The sequence below is a fragment of the Dermacentor albipictus genome, chromosome 1 (assembly GCF_038994185.2).
Source record: "Dermacentor albipictus isolate Rhodes 1998 colony chromosome 1, USDA_Dalb.pri_finalv2, whole genome shotgun sequence".
In the NCBI taxonomy this organism is placed as follows: domain Eukaryota; kingdom Metazoa; phylum Arthropoda; class Arachnida; order Ixodida; family Ixodidae; genus Dermacentor; species Dermacentor albipictus.
In genome coordinates, this window is record NC_091821.1 from 235,093,493 (window position 1) to 235,111,359 (window position 17,867).

The 17,867-nt window shown below is 47.0% G+C and overlaps 1 protein-coding gene across 4 annotated transcripts in view; it reads right to left on the minus strand.

The window, feature by feature from the left end:
* Pde1c (Phosphodiesterase 1c) overlaps positions 1 to 17,867 on the minus strand; it is an 879,030-nt gene that overhangs the window by 629,953 nt on the left and 231,210 nt on the right. For all 4 annotated transcript variants that reach the window (XM_070531076.1, XM_070531078.1, XM_070531077.1 and 1 more), the window contains exon 3: positions 13,747 to 13,821. In XM_070531076.1, coding sequence (XP_070387177.1) covers positions 13,747 to 13,821 — 75 coding nt within the window. The remainder of the gene's footprint in view (positions 1 to 13,746; positions 13,822 to 17,867) is intronic.

The following is a 17,867-nucleotide window of genomic DNA, read 5'->3' on the forward strand; positions in this document are numbered from 1 at the left end:
CCGCCCCGCGTTTGTCGAACCGCGGTTTCCATCCCCGTTCGTCCCCCAGGCCCGGGAAACATCACCCGACACCTCGAAGCGCCGTGACTGGGTCACTTCCAGGAACAGAGCGGAGGGATCCCGTCCTCTCTCTCGCGCACTGCTCGGAGTCCACGAGGGGTCAGTGAAACAGAAAGCAATAAAAGAAAGCAAGGCTCGCTTCCCTCTTGAAAAAAAAAAGTCTGGCCGTGCCTTCGCGATGCGCACAGAACAAACCTGGCTCTGGGGGCGGCGCATGGCGGCAAGAGGAAGGCAGCCCAGCTATTCCGGATATGGCATTGTGGAGGACGCCCTAGTCCGTCAACAATGCTTAGAACGCACGAAGTCCTTTGCGTGATGGGCAGCTTCACAAGAAAGCGACACAGGACTGCGATGGTAGTTAAAGAAGCATCGGCAGTAGACATAATCGCTGCGCGTCGTCACGCTTCGCCGTGTTCCCGACCGACGCTTGTGACGCTTTTGACGCTTCGGCGCGTGCTGAAGCTTTCTGACGCGTGCCAGTGGTTGCGGCATTACGGTGGTGTGCGCGACGCCAATGCGGCGGCCGCAACTTCAAGGTCATCAGTGAGGAGGATTTTAAATAAAAGTCCTATGCACCCGTACCATGTACACCTTCATCGAAAACTTGAAGCCCGTGATTTTGAGAACAGACTTGACTTTGCGAATTGGATTTTCACGAAATGTGAAGAAGAACCGGACTTTCTCACTCGCGTGCTTTGGACGTATGAGGCAAATTTCTCGAGAAACGTACAAGTTAATCTTCACAACGCCCACTACAGGAGTGATATAGGAATCCCCACTGGCTGGCACAAACACGACACCAATACCAGTGGTCGCTTAACGTGTGGTGCGGTATTTTTGATGGCAATATCATCGGACCCATCTTTTTTTTACAACACACTAACGACGCAACGCTACATCAACGACATCCTCGAGGGTCCCGTGAACGACCTCTGTAGCAAGGTTCCACTTACGCACCTTCGGAACACCTGGTTTCAACACGATGGTGCTCCTGCGCATAGTAGTAGTCAGTCAGTCTCGATTGTGGTTCGACAAGCTTTTTCCTGGACAGTAGATTGGCCGGCACGGACCTGTACCCTGGCCTGCAAGGTCCCCGGACATGACACCGCTGTACTTCTTCTTGTGGGACTACGTCAGAGATCGCGTGTATAGCAGCGAAACTAGCACACCGGACGCCCTAAAGGCCAAAATAAGCAGAGTCTGCCGGGAGATTCCAACGTCGTTGGTCAAAGCTGCAACAGCATAAGTGTTGGAAAGAAACAAGTACTGTATTGCTTCAGACGGTGACCTGCTTGAGCACAGGCTATAAGTGGCAGTGGAAAATAACCGCTCAAAACTGGTATAAAACGTGACTTTAAAGCACCTTCATAATGTCACCCTATCCTTACATAAAGAAAGCTTGCGACAAAGTTAGAAATAGGTAAAACACTGCTTTGTTTTGCCTCTTTTCCTGAGTTCAAGAGACAGAAAGGGTAAATGACTAAACCAGTTGCACCTTTGGATGTTTCTTTGTGGGCGGCTGAGACGCCTTACGTACTCCTGGTATATTTTTTATTTAAGTTAACTCCTGAGTCGCTTTTCTGTGTTCTTCGGAGAGCTGCCTTTTTTTTTTTCGTGCTCTTTTGCGCACTGTCTTTTTTAACAATATTTGAATTTCTTCTGTGGCTTTGTTTCATGATAAGCGAAGGTTAAAGCTATCCCGAGTGCCTCGTGATCGAGCATAACATCTTTGGGTCCGCAGGTGCTGACGCTTATCGCACCACGCTAGTTAGATCGCGAAACCTCTCGAGCCATCCTACATGGCGAGGCCTTGTATACGATGTGGCGATAAACTAATGCAGCGGTGTATCTTTCAAAGGTTGCTTGGAGGCGCTTGAGTATATAGCGGCACGCGAGCGCGCCATCTATTTCATATTTCGCGGGCTTTTGTTTTTTCTTGGGGAAAAAAGAACCCCGCACATTTCAGCACGAAATAAATGCTTGACTCAGAGGTTTTTTTAAGACGCCCTACAACTTTGTAACTGACATGTTTGTGATTGAAGCAATAATAAAAAGTTCACATATTAAATGCAATTAATTAGTTAACACTTTGGGATGAAAAAAATACTGGCTGTAAGTACTCACGACTGCCGCTACTATGCAGTCGGTACGATTTCCCTAGAGCTCCTGGTTTTTTTTTTCTTTTTTCAATCTTGGTCCATGTTAACTGAGACACCCGGTATATTCCTTGCCTTGGGCGGTACTCCAGTTCGTACGGCAAAGTGCTCAGCGCGAAGAGCATTAAGCGGTGTCGCCCCGCACGAAAGCTGATAATTGCACAATTCCACACGCACTACATGCGCGTAAACAACTCGCCCACCACTGCTATAACAAAATGCGTCATTTTTGCGTAATTCTTCTATAGCGCCTTTAATGTTTAAGCTCCCTTGCGACGTCTTCATGACCTTTCAGTTTATCTTCACGTTGCCAGTATACAATATACAACCCAGTGCCTAATCATAAGTCGTCCCCCCTTCTGTATCTGATAGTTCTCCCTTCTCCACCTACCCCCCCCCCCCGCCTTCTTTTTTTTTTCTTCTGTAGTACAGCCGCACCAAACTTTGCTCATTGTTCGCAGCGCTTTTGTGCCGCACAACAAAAATTTGTCGCACCGACGTAGCACCACCACGGAGGAACCGCGGGTCACAAAGCCCGTAAAGCAGGTTGCACCTCTGTTCGCCCTTTTCGGCTCGCCTTTCTGTGATGTCCTCCGAACCTGCTTAAACATCCGTCCCGCCACCTCCCACCCCTAGAGCCCCGCAGCCAGGAACACACTGCAAGCCCCGCCGCCTTCACCACTCCTCTGAGTGAAATCAGCGCGAAACTGTCGAAGAAAGCTGCCGCCGTACGGCTCGGTATTACAGCCCACGTCATGGTGTTATGTCTCCGGCTGCCGCGCAGCCCCATTTACCTGAGCCACTTCCTCCAGCTACAAAGATTTTACTTGACGTCTTTTGTCGCGCTGCGGTAGCAAAAGGCGGAGCAGAAAACACGAAGTCGCGCCGCGAGAAGGAAACTTACAAAAAAAAAATGAAGAAGGCGGAGGTAACAAAGTCTCACGTCAGCAACTTCTTCGTTTCCGTCTCTGCTCTTTCCCTTACGTCTGTACATTTTGTTATTTCCTTTCTCTGCGTATTTCCTTGTACATGCCCTCGAGTAACGAACGCGACTGCTCCTATAGCGCTCGTTTACCGACGGCTGAGGCGAAAGCGCCAAGACCGAACCGCACATTTCGAACAAACAAGGTTTTCTTTTATGAACCTTTGTTGTCTCTAACAGAGAAAAAAAAAACGAAAAACAGGACAGCCACGGCCAGAAAAAAACAGACAAGCAGTGATAATCTTGCGAAAAAGCCGTCTCATTTCCGCTAACAGGGAAACCGCGTATCCACATGGCGGCGCACCTGTTCAGGAAAGCTCTCGCTGCGTCTTCCTTCACCACGGTCGGTATTAGGCGGTAAATAGAAAGTACTACGGAAAGTACGGCTTACGAAAAAGAAAGAAAGAACAAAGGGTGGAGGGGAGGATAAAAACAAACAGCTAGATTCTGAGTGCTTATATGTAAGATGACCCAATACGACGTTCGGCTATCGCCAATACCAGACATGCATAGAGGCGCGCTGAAAGTCCTCCAGGGGGCCTCCAGGTTCTTAAAAGTCAACACGGCCAGACCATGGCGTCAGCGAACGACTCCTGCAGCAGCGCTCAGCTTATAAGGGTGACGGCGAGAGAGGCTCTCCGGCGCGAAATCCGCTCAGAATAGAAGAGCGCGACTTGGAGAGCGCCCATTTGTGGAGCAGAGCCGTCCTATCTGCCCGACGTGCTTGCGCTATGAAAGGAGTCTACGCGTTGCTCGTTTTGGCGGCTGTGCCGCGATCTTCGTGCCATCGAGCCCGCTCATGCATACAGCCGCCCCCGTCGATGGCTTCGGGCTCTTCTTCGCAGCGGACGCTCGCTGCGTGTTGATTCGAATGCAGCATCGCCGATCGTAATAAATAAGAGGCGCCAAATATATCCTTTAAGGTCAACTGGAATTTAGAGACCTCCGCTTGCTGAAGTTGAGCAATATGGGCAAATTAGGCAATACGTGACTTCGTAGCTGTGGCGACTAATGGTTGCCAAAAAAAAAAAATAAAAAAAATCGCTCAAGCACTACGTAGTTCGCGCTAACAGCCACCTCGGGACCACATGTCGCAAGTTCTTTTAGATGACGTAATCACGCGGTACTGATGATTATTACCCGAGCAGGTCATCCGGGTGATAAGCTATAAGACCAGATTATTCTGACGCTTACGGTATAAATATGCCTTTTCTGGTTCAAACGCGCAAGAATTGCGATTAGGGGGAAAAAAAAGAAACGAAAGTCGTTATACGGTTCGAAAGCATGCGACAGCAATAAGCTGCGCAATTAAGGGTGAATCGTATAGTATCTCGAGTCCGTAAATGGGCCGCAGAGTGTCCTTCATGTAGCTATACCCGTATGCAAACAATGCTCACGGGGCCCTCTTCAGTGACGCGTCGCCGAGGCACTCCGAAAACAACAAGACAAACCCTAGATCGTGAAAACTAAAGGACTGCGACGCTCTGACTTTATCCACGTCGCCAGCTTCAGTCTACTCACTGTCGGGAAAGTAATGAGCTCGAATAAGTTCATGAAAATGAAGGCACTTCACATTGTAGAACCGAGTTTCTCCAGTCGAGCGGCTCCGCGAAACTTCAAACCACAAGTAACGCAGCAATCCGAGCGTTTTGTTGACCGCGCCGCTCCCTTTCGCGAAAAAACTTCGTTGGCGGAGCGGCGCATTGCGACACCGAAACTCGGGGCAATTTGTGTGCCGAGCGCATATACGCGTACGGGGCTGCGCGCGCAGCCAACAACATCTCCTCATCGGCGCCACGTACGCCTTCGTATGCATCCCTTTCTTCCTGTCCGCGCTGCCGGAACGGCGTTCGACCCCTTTCGCCGCGTCGTCGGGAACAGCGCGGCCCGGTGAACAAAAGGCTCGGAAGCATTCGACGCGCGAGGCACCTGGCTTTGAACGGCGCAAGAACTCGCGCGCGCGCCCGCCCGCTTTGCGAACGAGCGCACGGCGAAATTCGCTCAATGCCGGAGGCAGCGCTCCGCTCCTGTCGGCGCCAACACGTGTAGGAGCGCTCGAATGACGCCCATGTTTCAGTGCGGCCTGTCGCGTACACTCGCCGCGCGCAGCTCGCAAAGCAGCCGGAAATGCAGCCCGCGTGCCGAGCTTTTCGACGCGCGCCGCCGCGGTGGTTCCCTTGCAAGGTGCCTCACGTGTCGCAGGCGGATCGGCGCGGAGTCGTGCTGCGCGACGTGACACCAACAGATGCCGCGACCTTGCAAGTTAGCAGCGGCGGGCCTCCTGCGTGAGGCACTCCGAACTGAGTGGCGGCGGGCCATGCATTGCGTACACACTGCGTGGGCGTCAGGCTACGTGTTTACGCCGGCAGCGCCCGTTTCTAACACGCTCAACTGATCCCCGCTTGAATGCTCGGTCTAGGTTCTATACATTAACCTTGACTTCATTTGTGTTTGCCGGTGCATGTTACATGTTTCAGAACTCGGGGGGAGGGGGGTAAAAGACGGGCAATATATACCTTCCTGCTTGAACATCGGGATGAAGTCTTTTTTTTTCTTTCTTTTGCAAGTCTATATTCCTCAATTCTAGATTGCTGTCGGCCGTGCACTTTCAAAATAGAGAAAATAACGAAAGATAACGAACCCTTCTGTTCTTTGAGACATAACATTGTCCAATCTCACGAACAAAGGTACAATAGGGATTCATTTTTTATATTTAAATAATTAATTACCTAATAAATATTTGTTTATTTACTTACCCACCCAGTATCTCGCTCCCAAACTAGCTCACTTTACGCTTTGCTTTACTTACAAACCATACGCCGCGATAGTTCATTGGCTGGTGGACATGCAGTCGCGGATCAATTCCAGGTCGCGGTAGCGCGGCTTTTCGATGAGGGAGGAATACAAAATGGTTCGTCTACACCATACTCTTGGTGCAAGTTTAACCCTAGATAGTCAAAATTAACCCAAATCCTCACACTACCCACTGAGCCTGCTTCGTGGCTTTGGCGTGGCGCTGCTAAGCGCGAGGTCGCGGGATCAAATCCCGGCCGCGGCGGCAGCATATCGAGGAGGGCGAAATGCACAAATGCCCGTGCATTGGGTGCACGGGAAAGAACCCCAGGTGGTCAGAAGTAATCCTGAATCCCCCACTTCAGCGCGCATCATAATGAAATCGTGGTTAAGGCACGTATAATCCCAAAATTTCATTTCTTTAAAGCTCACACTATGGCGCTTCTTATAGCAAATAAGGACTGTTGATCTAAGGCGGTAAACCCTATAATTTAATGTTTTTGTTCGTTATTACTTAACGTGCTTATTTTTTACTGCTGTTTATTCAAAGGCAGTTGATGATCGTTCAGGAAAGGGTTAATATATAGTCGTCTAAGAGAGATGAAGTTTTCTCCCATCGGCATAAGAAAACAATGTTATCCCATGCCACGGCACTGGCCCACTTCGAGCATATATTAGAAAAGCTAAATAAAAAGAAAATAAGATAGAAGGAAAGAAAGCCTTTGCTAATGTCAACGGCACCACTTGATAGGATTGACACGATAAGGACTGACCTGATCACTTTCATTTCCTCATCGTGGATAACTTGTCGATAATCTTCAGCAGCTTATCAGTGTCAATGCGATGAAATGCATAGAAGCAGCAGTAACATACCATTACGAATTGTTAAACTCACTTCTGAGAACGGCTGAAGCCCACACAGGACCAAGGGTGCTATAGAAACGTTCAAGTGCTTTTGTTGAATGGCTGTGTTGCTATAGACAACGCTTCACGTCATGGAAGGCAGTTTCATATTGGAGCAAACCGGGGTTGGACTAATCGTCGTAGGGACATCCCAGAGTGACAATAGTCGGCGGAAATCGAATTTCACCCGGAGACGACGGGCCGCCCATATATGAAGCTATATGCAGGTTCCGAGCGCTTTCTTTAGCGGTGAGGACCCGGCTAGAGAATCAGAATGGTGCAGCAAACGGTATCAACAGCTAAAGATTAGGCATAGGCCGTTTTTTATTCGCGTGGACACTTTGGTCATACGCTGAACGCGCACGTCTCGCGAATCTAACACCTGTTGTGTTGAATGCGGACGCATAGAAGTAACGAGAAAGAAGGTAGCCGAAACATCCACTCCCTTCAATGGCGGTGGTTTTTTTTCTTATTATTTTTTCGTTGCGCTAGGTAGGCGGCCGCTTCTGGAGCCATAAATAATGACCGACTGGTGCCTTCAGGTTTATTTAGTGTAACGGGAATCGTTTGCCTTTGCTGAGAGGCGTTCGGACGTAAAGAATGGAGGAGTTTTTCCGCCGGAGAAAAATCTTTGCTCCCCAGATGTTGTTTTCTTCTGGCTGTGAGCTGACTGAGCTCCTTCCCTTCCCAGTGAGTGCCGGCTCCTTCCACATCATGCATGGGAAAAAAAAGAAATAAAGAAGAAAAAAGAACATACATAAAGACAGAAGGCTATCTAAAGCATGTCATGAAGGAGCTTATTCTTCTAATACAGAGACTCAGCATAAGCCAGAAAGCATGCTTATGTCGTATAAATAAGAAGTGAACGTCGCCACTTCGTGACAGCTAAGCCTCTCGATGCTTTAGGCATCGTCGGAGAATAAATAAAGAATAACATTGTTTTGCGCAAGCAAAGCCCGTCATGTTTCAAATCACACGCACGCATACCAAAAAAGAAAAAAAGAGAGAGAACAGAAAAGAAGATAGACAGATTATTTACCCTTAAGAAGTAACGATATACGTGCGGATCGCTCTTGTTATTACGAATGCATTTGAGAGGCGAGAAAGCGTACTTTGTTTCCTAATTCCCGTAGTTTCGCGTTATTTATTACGGATTGTTTCGCGGAGAACTTCACGAAAGTGGGTATTTGTAAAGAATTGAACTTCTCGTTTTGGCATCACAAGCGTCGCAACTCTCACAAAACTATCGAGATTCCTTCCTCTTACGCACGGTGTAGCCGGCTGGAACCGAACCGAGTGAATGTCCTTCCCTTTATTGCACTTTTTTTTTAATACCTGCGTTTGAGTAAGGGGACACGACACGCTCCGTGTGAGAGCAAATACTACTTCCGCCACGCGTGTTCCTTTTCTGCATGCTAAACTCCAATTTGGGCACACGAGGCTCGCGTTGAGCGTCCTTATGCCAACTAAACGCAGCTCAGCGTGCAGGATTCTAACCTTAGTCGCCGTGGTGGCTTAGTGGCTATGGCGTTGCTCTGCTGAACACGAGGTCCCGGGCTCAAAAACCAGGCCCCGCGGTGGCCGCATTTAGATGAGGGCGCTATGCAGATGCGCTCGTGTGCCGTACGCTGGGTGCACGTTAAATAACGCCCGGTGGTCGAAATTAATCTGGAGTCCACCACTACGTCGTAGCTCATAACCAGAGGATGGTTTATGGCACGTAAAACATCGGAATTTCACTTTACATTGAGCCTAAAGCCGGTGCCGCGAGAACAGAGGGAAAGAAAGACGTATAAGGGGAGTCAACCAGACGCGTTTCTGGTTTGCTCCCCTACACAGGGAAAAAGGGGATAAAAAAGAGAGAGAGAGAGAGAAGGACTAGCTGTGAGCACACGCGGTGGCGCCAAGCGGTGAGTGAGACCAGTCAATTGCATGCATTGCGGCAGTGTTATTCTCATAACCTGCGACGCCGAATGTGATGGCCTCAAAATATTTCTGAAACTGGCTCTGAGTCAAGTTAATTTAACGCTGTCCGAGGAATGTCGGGCTCGGCGCCGTAACAAAGAGGAAAAAGACAAAGAGGCAATTGATTTTCCTCTCACGGCTTCACACGCTGCGCATACGCGTGTCTGTCCATTCGAATGAGCAACGAGCCAGCTTATTTTCTCTCTCTTTTTTTTTCTTTTTTTTGTAAAGCTCGCTCCTATTGCGAGAGGTTCATGGCATAACAAGGGGCTGCATCGCAGCGGGAAAGCGCACTACACGCTTGCCGTGAATTAAAGAACCGACGAATCGCCTGTACTGATTGATTTATGGCTTCAGAACGAAGGCGCATAGCACTTTTATTAGCCGTGGTTACGCAAGCTTCCTGAGCTCATTGACCGGAGAACAGAACGTTGCCAAGTATTTTACCGAGTGCGGGACATCGTTTGTTTCAATTAGCCAACATCTGCCGAGTTTGGAAGCTCTCCTGCATTTTGTACATTATGCAGGCATGTTCCCGTTTCCATATCGGAAATCGACAGTATATAACGTTCGTTGCAACGAGTCGTTATTTATGTTTCCCACCACCTACTTCACTTGCGGTAACACCAATTTCATTTGTTTCATTAAATTATAGATATCACATGCGTCAAAGAAGTCTGTTTGTTGTCGTTGTCGTCGTCGTCGTCGTTGTTGTTGTTGTTGTTGTTGTTGTTGTTGTTGTTGTTGTTGTTGTTGTTGTTGTCGTCGTCGTCGTCGTCGTCGCCGTCGCGACTTTACTCGAACATTTTTGGCAACCGCCAGAATAAGCAACTGAGAAAATCGCCGAACGCCGGCCTATCGACGACTGAAGAGCGGCACTGTGATCTCATTTTGCTATCAATTGGACTATTTTTTTAACACTTTTCAAACTGAAAGAAGGTAGTAGTATTACTCAGAAAATGGCCACGAATGGGAGCAGCGGCTGTTTCGACAATGTCTATATATAGGTATACTTGAGAAAGATGGTTTGCTGGGCAAGTTGGTATTCTATTCCTGAGGTGCGCAGCGCGAAAATAAGAGTTCATACAAAGGCAAGAAAGACGAACACAGCGCTGACTATCACCTGCCTACAGATGTTCACTCTATTGCTTATGCGCTTATCAGTCACTGAAGCTCAAGAGCGTTAGGCTCCAGCAGGAATGCTTTCGAATTGCATATGGGCGCTTCGACAGGAAACTGGGCCATATATTAAAATGTCTCCTGAATAACTTCAAAACTATAAGACCAATGAAGCAGCAATATCAGCAGTGTTCGATGAACTTGATTCGTGAACTGGTGTCGACTCGTCACGAAAGCTGTAACTTTTTTACTTTAGTGAGCTTCGGAAGTGCTAACAGATTCTGAAGGCTTGCTACCGTCTCGAAAATAGCCTTTGGAAAGCATGATATGTTTACTTATAAAAAATGCTTCTGCTCAATCAGACATATACAAGAAAATTACTTTCAAATTATATCGGTATGCCTTCACCAAACCCAATATTCAACATGTATCTTAGAAGTATTGTGCGTTGTTTATCTTTAAACGTAACACACAAGGATTTTTTAAACTCTAGGAGCTATATAACTGCAACTACCTGCATTATACCAGAAAAATAAAAACGCAGCAGATCTAACGAGTTGAAATCTACATACAGCGAATTAAGCTTTGTGTGAGTGCGTAATGAGTCGAAAGACGAGTTTGTATTTATTGAATCTCTGCACAAAGCGACACGGAAGGCTTTATACAGGCATTGTGTAGAGGCTAATGCAATGTCTTGTACACGGAACACACACGTGCAATATTGATCGCTGGGGGGGGGGGGGAGGGGTACTGGCGTTTTTCTGTTTGTTTCTTTTTTCTTTCCCTCGCACGGCTGCCGCCGTCGTTGCCGCGAAGGCGATCGCTGTCTGGTGGTGGTACTAGGAACCTTGCAAGGAACCCAGCAGCGGTGATGTCACCCGCGTCCTCCGCTGTGATTGGTTGGCCTATTCGGCAAGCCAACAGCCACGCAACACCCACGGTCACGAAAACCCAGACAGGTTCGCAATGAAAACCTTCGCTTTTGAAAGAAAGAGGCTAGCTTTGTGTATGTACGCGTAGTGCGCGCCGATGGACGCGCCACTGGTGGCGACCTTGCATAGAACACACGGGAGAGGAGCCAGCCGCGCGCCATTGTTTGTTGTGTCGTTGATAGTGCTTCTCTGTCTTATTCACGTTTTCAGAACAAAATAGGCAACACCCTTCGCATTTGTGGGGTGGCCAAAGCTTCAAGGAATGTCGAAGAACAATGGTTGCAGGGTGTGGGGCTCAAATACCTGAGAAAACATGCCGGCGATACGGTTCTAATCATTTCCCGCAAAGCCTCATCAGCGGGAGCAACGGCATCAATGGATGGTCGCTTAGGCGGGAAATTTCTTGCTCTCATCCTTTGTCGCATCGGTGTATTTTTCCACTCCATCACAGTTAGACGCGTAAGCGACGAAGTTCGTCTGCAGTGCAGCGTGCGGTTTAAATGCATTTCGCTAAAGTTCGAAATGCCGTTTGCCGCTTACATTATTTTCCGCTTCTTTACCGCGTTGCGCTAGCTATAGGCAGCACGACTGCACGAGCACATTGTGTTTTATGTTAAAGCTACTGAAGTTTGCAAGAACTGAAATTGTTGGTTTTATGTGGCCCGGTGAATCCTCACACCAGCTGTCGCGCACTTCATGTTTTTTACATCCATTTTATGAGTGGCTTCGCACATGTTAAAGTGTTGCTAGTTGCTTCATGCGTAACTCTTAATGATTCTTTTTAGCTGCGAGGTTTTCACCCTGCCTCATTTGTAAAGGTTATAAATCACGCTGTGTCTTATCGGAATGATGCCAAGTAAGTGCTTCTTTAACAGCTTTATTCTTTTCGCCCAAGGTTATCTTAGATATTGTGGTTTTTTGGGAAATGTGTTTAGAAAAAAAATTGCAGGACGCTTAAGCTTCGCCTTCAAGAGTGGAAGGCGATAGCGTTATCGCACTCCTTTCGCACCGCCCACTCATTCGCTCGGCATGCTCTTGACGAGACGAACGGGAGAAGCGGGCGAGTGGCGTGCCTCCTGTCGGGGCAGCGCCGTATATTGCGAGGAGAGGTCTTCTGTGTTTGCCGTAAGATGGCTCTGTGTGTGCGCCAAGCACAGAAGAAATGTAGCGGAAACGTACTTCGCTACTCGTTTAACTGCGACTTCTGTAATTTACATGCTCATAGTTACCGATATACACCAGGGCATAACTTTCTACGGCACGTTTCTAAGGCAACACCGCATTCACTAGAGGCGCTTTTGTCGCGCTTTGAACCATCGAACTCATGGCTGAGTGGTAGCGTCTCTCTTCCTCTCACACTCCGGAGACCCTGATTCGATTCCCGCCCAGCCCATCTTGCATGGTTGTTTTTATTTATGAATTGCCTTCCGGGATTTTTCGCTCACGGCCAACGCCGCCAACGCCGACGACACCGGCTTTTCTGCGACACGAGCTCCTTAACGCTGTCGCGTTAATAGGTAGTTCAGGGCGAGAATTGCTAATAGTTGCTGCATATGGTATTTTTGTTCCATCTCTTGCTGAAAAATTCGTGTCACGTTTGGGAAGTCAATACACCTCGATGCTGTCTGAGTAGACTTAACATGCCGAGTGATTTGTTTGTTTCACAACGTAGTCCCTTCTTGCCTGTGAATTTTGTACTCAACTGAGTTCTTTCTTATTATGCTTACGCCGCAGAGGACTAAACCCGGCCTTGCCGCCAGCCCTCATCTACTTTGACTGGCGCTGCTTTGCCTTTAAATATGTCATGTGGCACCTCTCTCTAGTAACATTTAAAAAAGTACTGAAAAGTTAGTCAGATTTTAGCTTTGTACGTTTTTACGTAGCTTGTACGTAGATGTAAGTCTAGTCTGCACTAACTACGGGTGCTTATTATTGAGGTACAGAAGCAGCATTACGGCAAGGGTAGAATTTAAAAATAAACGATCGAGACATCGCATTACTCAACAAAATTTATCGGCTAGTTAACATGAGCTCCCCTTCATGTAAATGGGGTTCATGGCGTTTGTCTGCGGGACACACCTGGCACGTATGTGGACCATGTTGTCCCAAACACCGGTAACATCGTGTTCATATCTACTCCCACAGAGGCCAGCGTCTTCCCTACAGCTGTCACTGCAGAAGACGCAGTCTGGCACCCGAACAAAGGAGAAATCACAGGGTTGTCGTCTGCTACCGCTCCCGATCATACTGTTGGAAGTGCCCGCTAGGTGGCTATCAGTGGCGCCTCTAAAGGGTGTGCACGAGGCCTGTAGTAAGTGCCATTCGCGAAAGGATGTGTTCTTTCCTATAGATGACTATTTCTTTTACCTTTTTTTTTGCGCATATAGTGTGGCTCACATTGCTCAGGTTTTTCTTCTGAAACATAGACAAGTTTCAGTGCTACATGGAGCGAATGGCGCTGCATATTCCAAAGCGCCTGATTACATACCGCAAATTGCAGGGCAACACTGTTGTATACCATGATGCCGGCCAGTCTCTAACATTACATCTGTCATAATTTATTGTTTAGTAAAAAAATACAAAAAAAATGAGCGAGTTCTACGACTGATATTTGTGCGCATTTCTATGTGTAATTAAATATCTAAGAACGTGTAAGATGTTACATTCTTTTTCTTGAATGTCCTACTCTATGGTGATCGTGCAGCAGGCAATGTCGCTACGTTGTGCACATAACGTAAGTGATTTCAGTGCTTGAGGCTAACTACTGTGCGTTGATAAATTGGGCCACTTCCTTGGGGCCTCCGAAAAGGAACGTTTTTTTTTTCTGTACTCTCACCCTTCGCGAGACTTCGAAGCCAAGCCCAGTCTTTCAGCGCAGATTTCGTAGCCTTGAGCCAAGCAGACCCGTCACCTGTGTCCAAACGTACGAAATGAAATGTAAGTTAAAGGTGGAGAGAGGGGAAGTGGAAGGGAAGTTTGGGGAGTTGACCAGGGTTGTCTCGGTGCTACTACCCTACGCAGGTGAGAAGGGCGCAAAGTACACAGGACAGAGGGAAATATAGACACTCCTCATGCACAGTCTACGAGGCACAGTATGCCGATTGGCGACTTATCTGAAAAATGGCCTCGGAAATTTCAGCCACAATGAATGATAGGGCCATCCTTCCAGGGTCCTTTCTTCCGCACACGTCTGGTATTCAGTCACATTATCGCATTTCAGAAAGTATAGGGTTCTGCGTCATGGCCAGGACCGTGGAAGATGTGCTCTATGGTTTTCCGATATCCGCAGTGGTTGCAGGTCGTGCAGCCAGTTATAACAATCAACAATTAAATAGTAATTTTTGAAGGCTAATCCACACCAAAGTCAATAAATTTAGGAGTTCAAAAACCCATACAGTGTATAATGCAAGCTGTGCGGTACGCATAAGGGCTTGTGGAGCAGGTCACGTTGGTATGTGGTAGTGTCTGCGTTTATCCGCCTGATCCCCCTCCTCCTCCTCATCATCATCATTAGCATGATATCGTGCCACTTGTCTTGCGATGTGAGATGCGCGCCGCGTAGGGTCTTTACGTGCTCCCTTTGCATTCCAGTTGCATAATATTGCAGCACGTGGCACGCCGTGTAGCAGTTGCATATAGCAGTTGCATATAGCAGTTGCATGCTGCATGTAGCTGGACGTGGTTAGCTGATGCAGGCTAGGCGATTATTTGTCAGCACCCTGTTTCGAAGGGGATGCCAAAAAACCACCACCAGCACCACCACCACCACCACCACCACCACCACCACCACCACCATCATCATCATCATCATCATCATCATCATCATCATCATCATCAACGCTAACGTATCGTGCCACGGTTCAAGGGATGTGACTTGTGTGCCACGTAGACTGGATACATGTGTTTACCCTTCAGTACACATTATGGCGCCTCCTCGCAATGTACGAACCGCTGCTGAAGAAGCGAACCGTAGAGCTGCGCGCGCGGCTGCAACCAGACAACATCGGGCTCAGCAGACCGCTGTGCAGAGAGCAGCACAAGCAGCACCACAAGCCGCAGCTCGCCGTCGACGCCGTGCAGATGGTACAGATCGTTCTCGTGAAGACGACGCGAACAGACTTCGCCGCGAAGACCCTGTAGTGCGTGGTGCCGAAAATGGAGCTCCTATGGAGCTGGTCCTCCAGCTTACGCTGTGAATGTTCTGCGTGTGCTGCGCAGGCCTGCGACTTTTTATTGTAGTGTGTGTCATCCCACTTCCTTGGTAGGCGCGCCTAAAATCATGCGCCTCAATATATATATACATGTTATATATATCTCTATATATATATATATATATATATATATATATATATATATATATATATATATATATATATATATATATATATAATGATGTCCTTTCAATGGTGAAATTTCTTGTTATGTATTGTTTAAGGTTTTCTCCGAAGGAGTAAGATTATATTCGTAAATTGCATTCACGTATATATTTGTTAATTCTCTTTGCAACTAGCTGCGCAATGTTGCAGCAATGCTCGGCTCGAAAAGCATAAAAGAGCTGTCACGCGCAGAACACTCTTGATAAAGGCCGAAAGATCAAAATAAGTTTCATTTATTTACTTATACTGCATATGCCAAGACAATGTTGACAAAAAAAACAGCAAAAAACAAGGCAAGATCGCAAGACTCCAGTGACGAAAATATAGTTAAAATAATACAACATACGAATCAAGCAACATAAACAAACCAACGCAGCGTGTTGCACAACATCCCACATGGTAGCTATAGGTTCATATTCACACACACCTTGGAGTCATTAGTCGTGCATTCCTAATGATTATGAAGGTGATGATGTAAATGAAAGCAAGCCTCGTAGATAACTAGAAGGCAAGTCATGCTCCTAGCTACAAACAGTGGTCAGGAATGGAAATGACGAACAAATAATGCAATATTGTAAAATATTGCGGCAGCGAAATGAAACGAGTCAAGCTACGCCGTCAGCAACTGTGAGGATAATTCTGTCTTCCGCACGAAAGACAACACTTCCCTAAAAGCAACCTCGTCGCTTGGCATCGAACCAGTCGCAAAACAGAGCGAACGAGGGAGATATATTTCAGGAAAGGCAGAAACCCAAGGAATGCGGCCTGAAGTAAGCCTCCAGAGGGAAAGGGAACATGAGAAAATTAAGGGTATGGGGTATGACGATAAAGACGGGCACCATTTACATACATCATAAGCAGGCTATGTACCAATTTGTTTCTGTTCGCAGTTGCCAACACAAGCCTGTGTCGTTAAATAAACAAATAAAATTCAAGGAGCGCATGTATAGCTCTTTCTTTGATGCAAGTCCCGCCAAGGGACTTACAGAACCATTGTCTTGTCCTTGTTGGAATTCTTGTTCCTTTCAAGGCCCAGTAAGACGCCTTTAGTGAAGTAAGATATTCAGTCGAAACTGAGCTCATTTCACCATCGCGCGACTCCTGCGCAGGGCGGCAATAGATAAACATAAGACGGGGAGAGAAAAATATTCTTGGAAGTTTCAGTCGACCCACAGGCTTCACATAGTTTTTCTCTAGCGTTCCCTTTTTTTTTTCTTAAGTGTTTGCGAGAAACCATATCTAAAACTTAAGAGGTGAAGCAACAATGCATCTTAGACGAGTCGGAAAGTGGAAGTCGTATTCTGGCAAAAGAAAGAAATCTCAACCAGATTTTTCAATTCGCGATATATTCACGGGAATAGCTGCAGCATTTATGGCCCGAGAGTCTGTCCTCCAAACTGAACTTAATTGTGCTAATTCATGTCGCTAGAAAAGCCGGCGCCGAAAGTTGCCATCATTTTCAATATAACCAAATTAATGAGACATTCTACTTAGACGTAGCCACATACGTACTCAGAAGCGTGGTCATTTCTGTATGCGCTAGAAATTACTCAACAGATATGAATTTATTGTGAATATAAAACGCTTAACTCATATATAAAAAGAAAACGTTTTATAGCTCACCGAAAATAGGCGTAAGAGTAGTCTTTTCTACGAAAAATTAACCGCACTTTACGTTGCTAAATTATACTGGTGCAAAACAAGACCTTTTCACCGTAAGCCTTGCCTTTCCTCACGTAGCATCTGATTAAGAAACGAGTGAGTGAGTGATTTTGTAAGAGGTTCGTGCATTTCTTTCTCGTAATAATCCTTGCGTGTGCGCGGAAATTACACTTACCAGAATCTAATGACATGTTCGATCGATATTTTGGATAATCTTGTGCGTTGAGCGAAAAGAAAAAGGCTGAAGACAAAGAAAGCCGCCCTGGTGCTGGCGGCTCAGGTTTCAATAAGAAGAGAGAGAAACCTCTACCTCAGCCCTTGAAAATAAAAAAAAATAAGAGAAGATAAAACAACAAAGAACCAGAAGGAACAAGCTATAGCAGAGTATTTTCAATTAGGCTGTCAAACACCGAGAAAAGCGATTAAAAAACAGCAAGTCACATGGTACAAAACAAGACTTGGGAGGGGTCGAAGTCCTTGTTGAGTAAAAATCCTTGGCGCAGCATGCCTGGGCATTGTCGCGATTACACTAACATGACATAAAGGGTACAAAAAAAAATAACGCTGAATGAAGATGTCCGGACCCGTGCTCTGGTGCAGCCAATACGTAGCATATATGCATGAAAACGAAACGAGAAGACACCGAGGGAAGAGTATCCGGGGATGGAGAAACATCATTGGCTTCGCAGTCGGGTTTCACGGTCACCGTGCGCAAGAAAACGTGATTTGCATTCGCAAATTGCACACACGCAGTGCGGCAAAAACTGTCTACAAACCGCTGAGACATCACCGTGGCTGCACCGTCTGAAGTTTCCCAATTTAGGAAGGACGGGAGAGTCGGTGCATGCAGGGCTGGAGCGTATGGTACTTATATTGCACGTGCCGTTGTATCGATGAGTAAAGGCATAAAAAAAGTAGA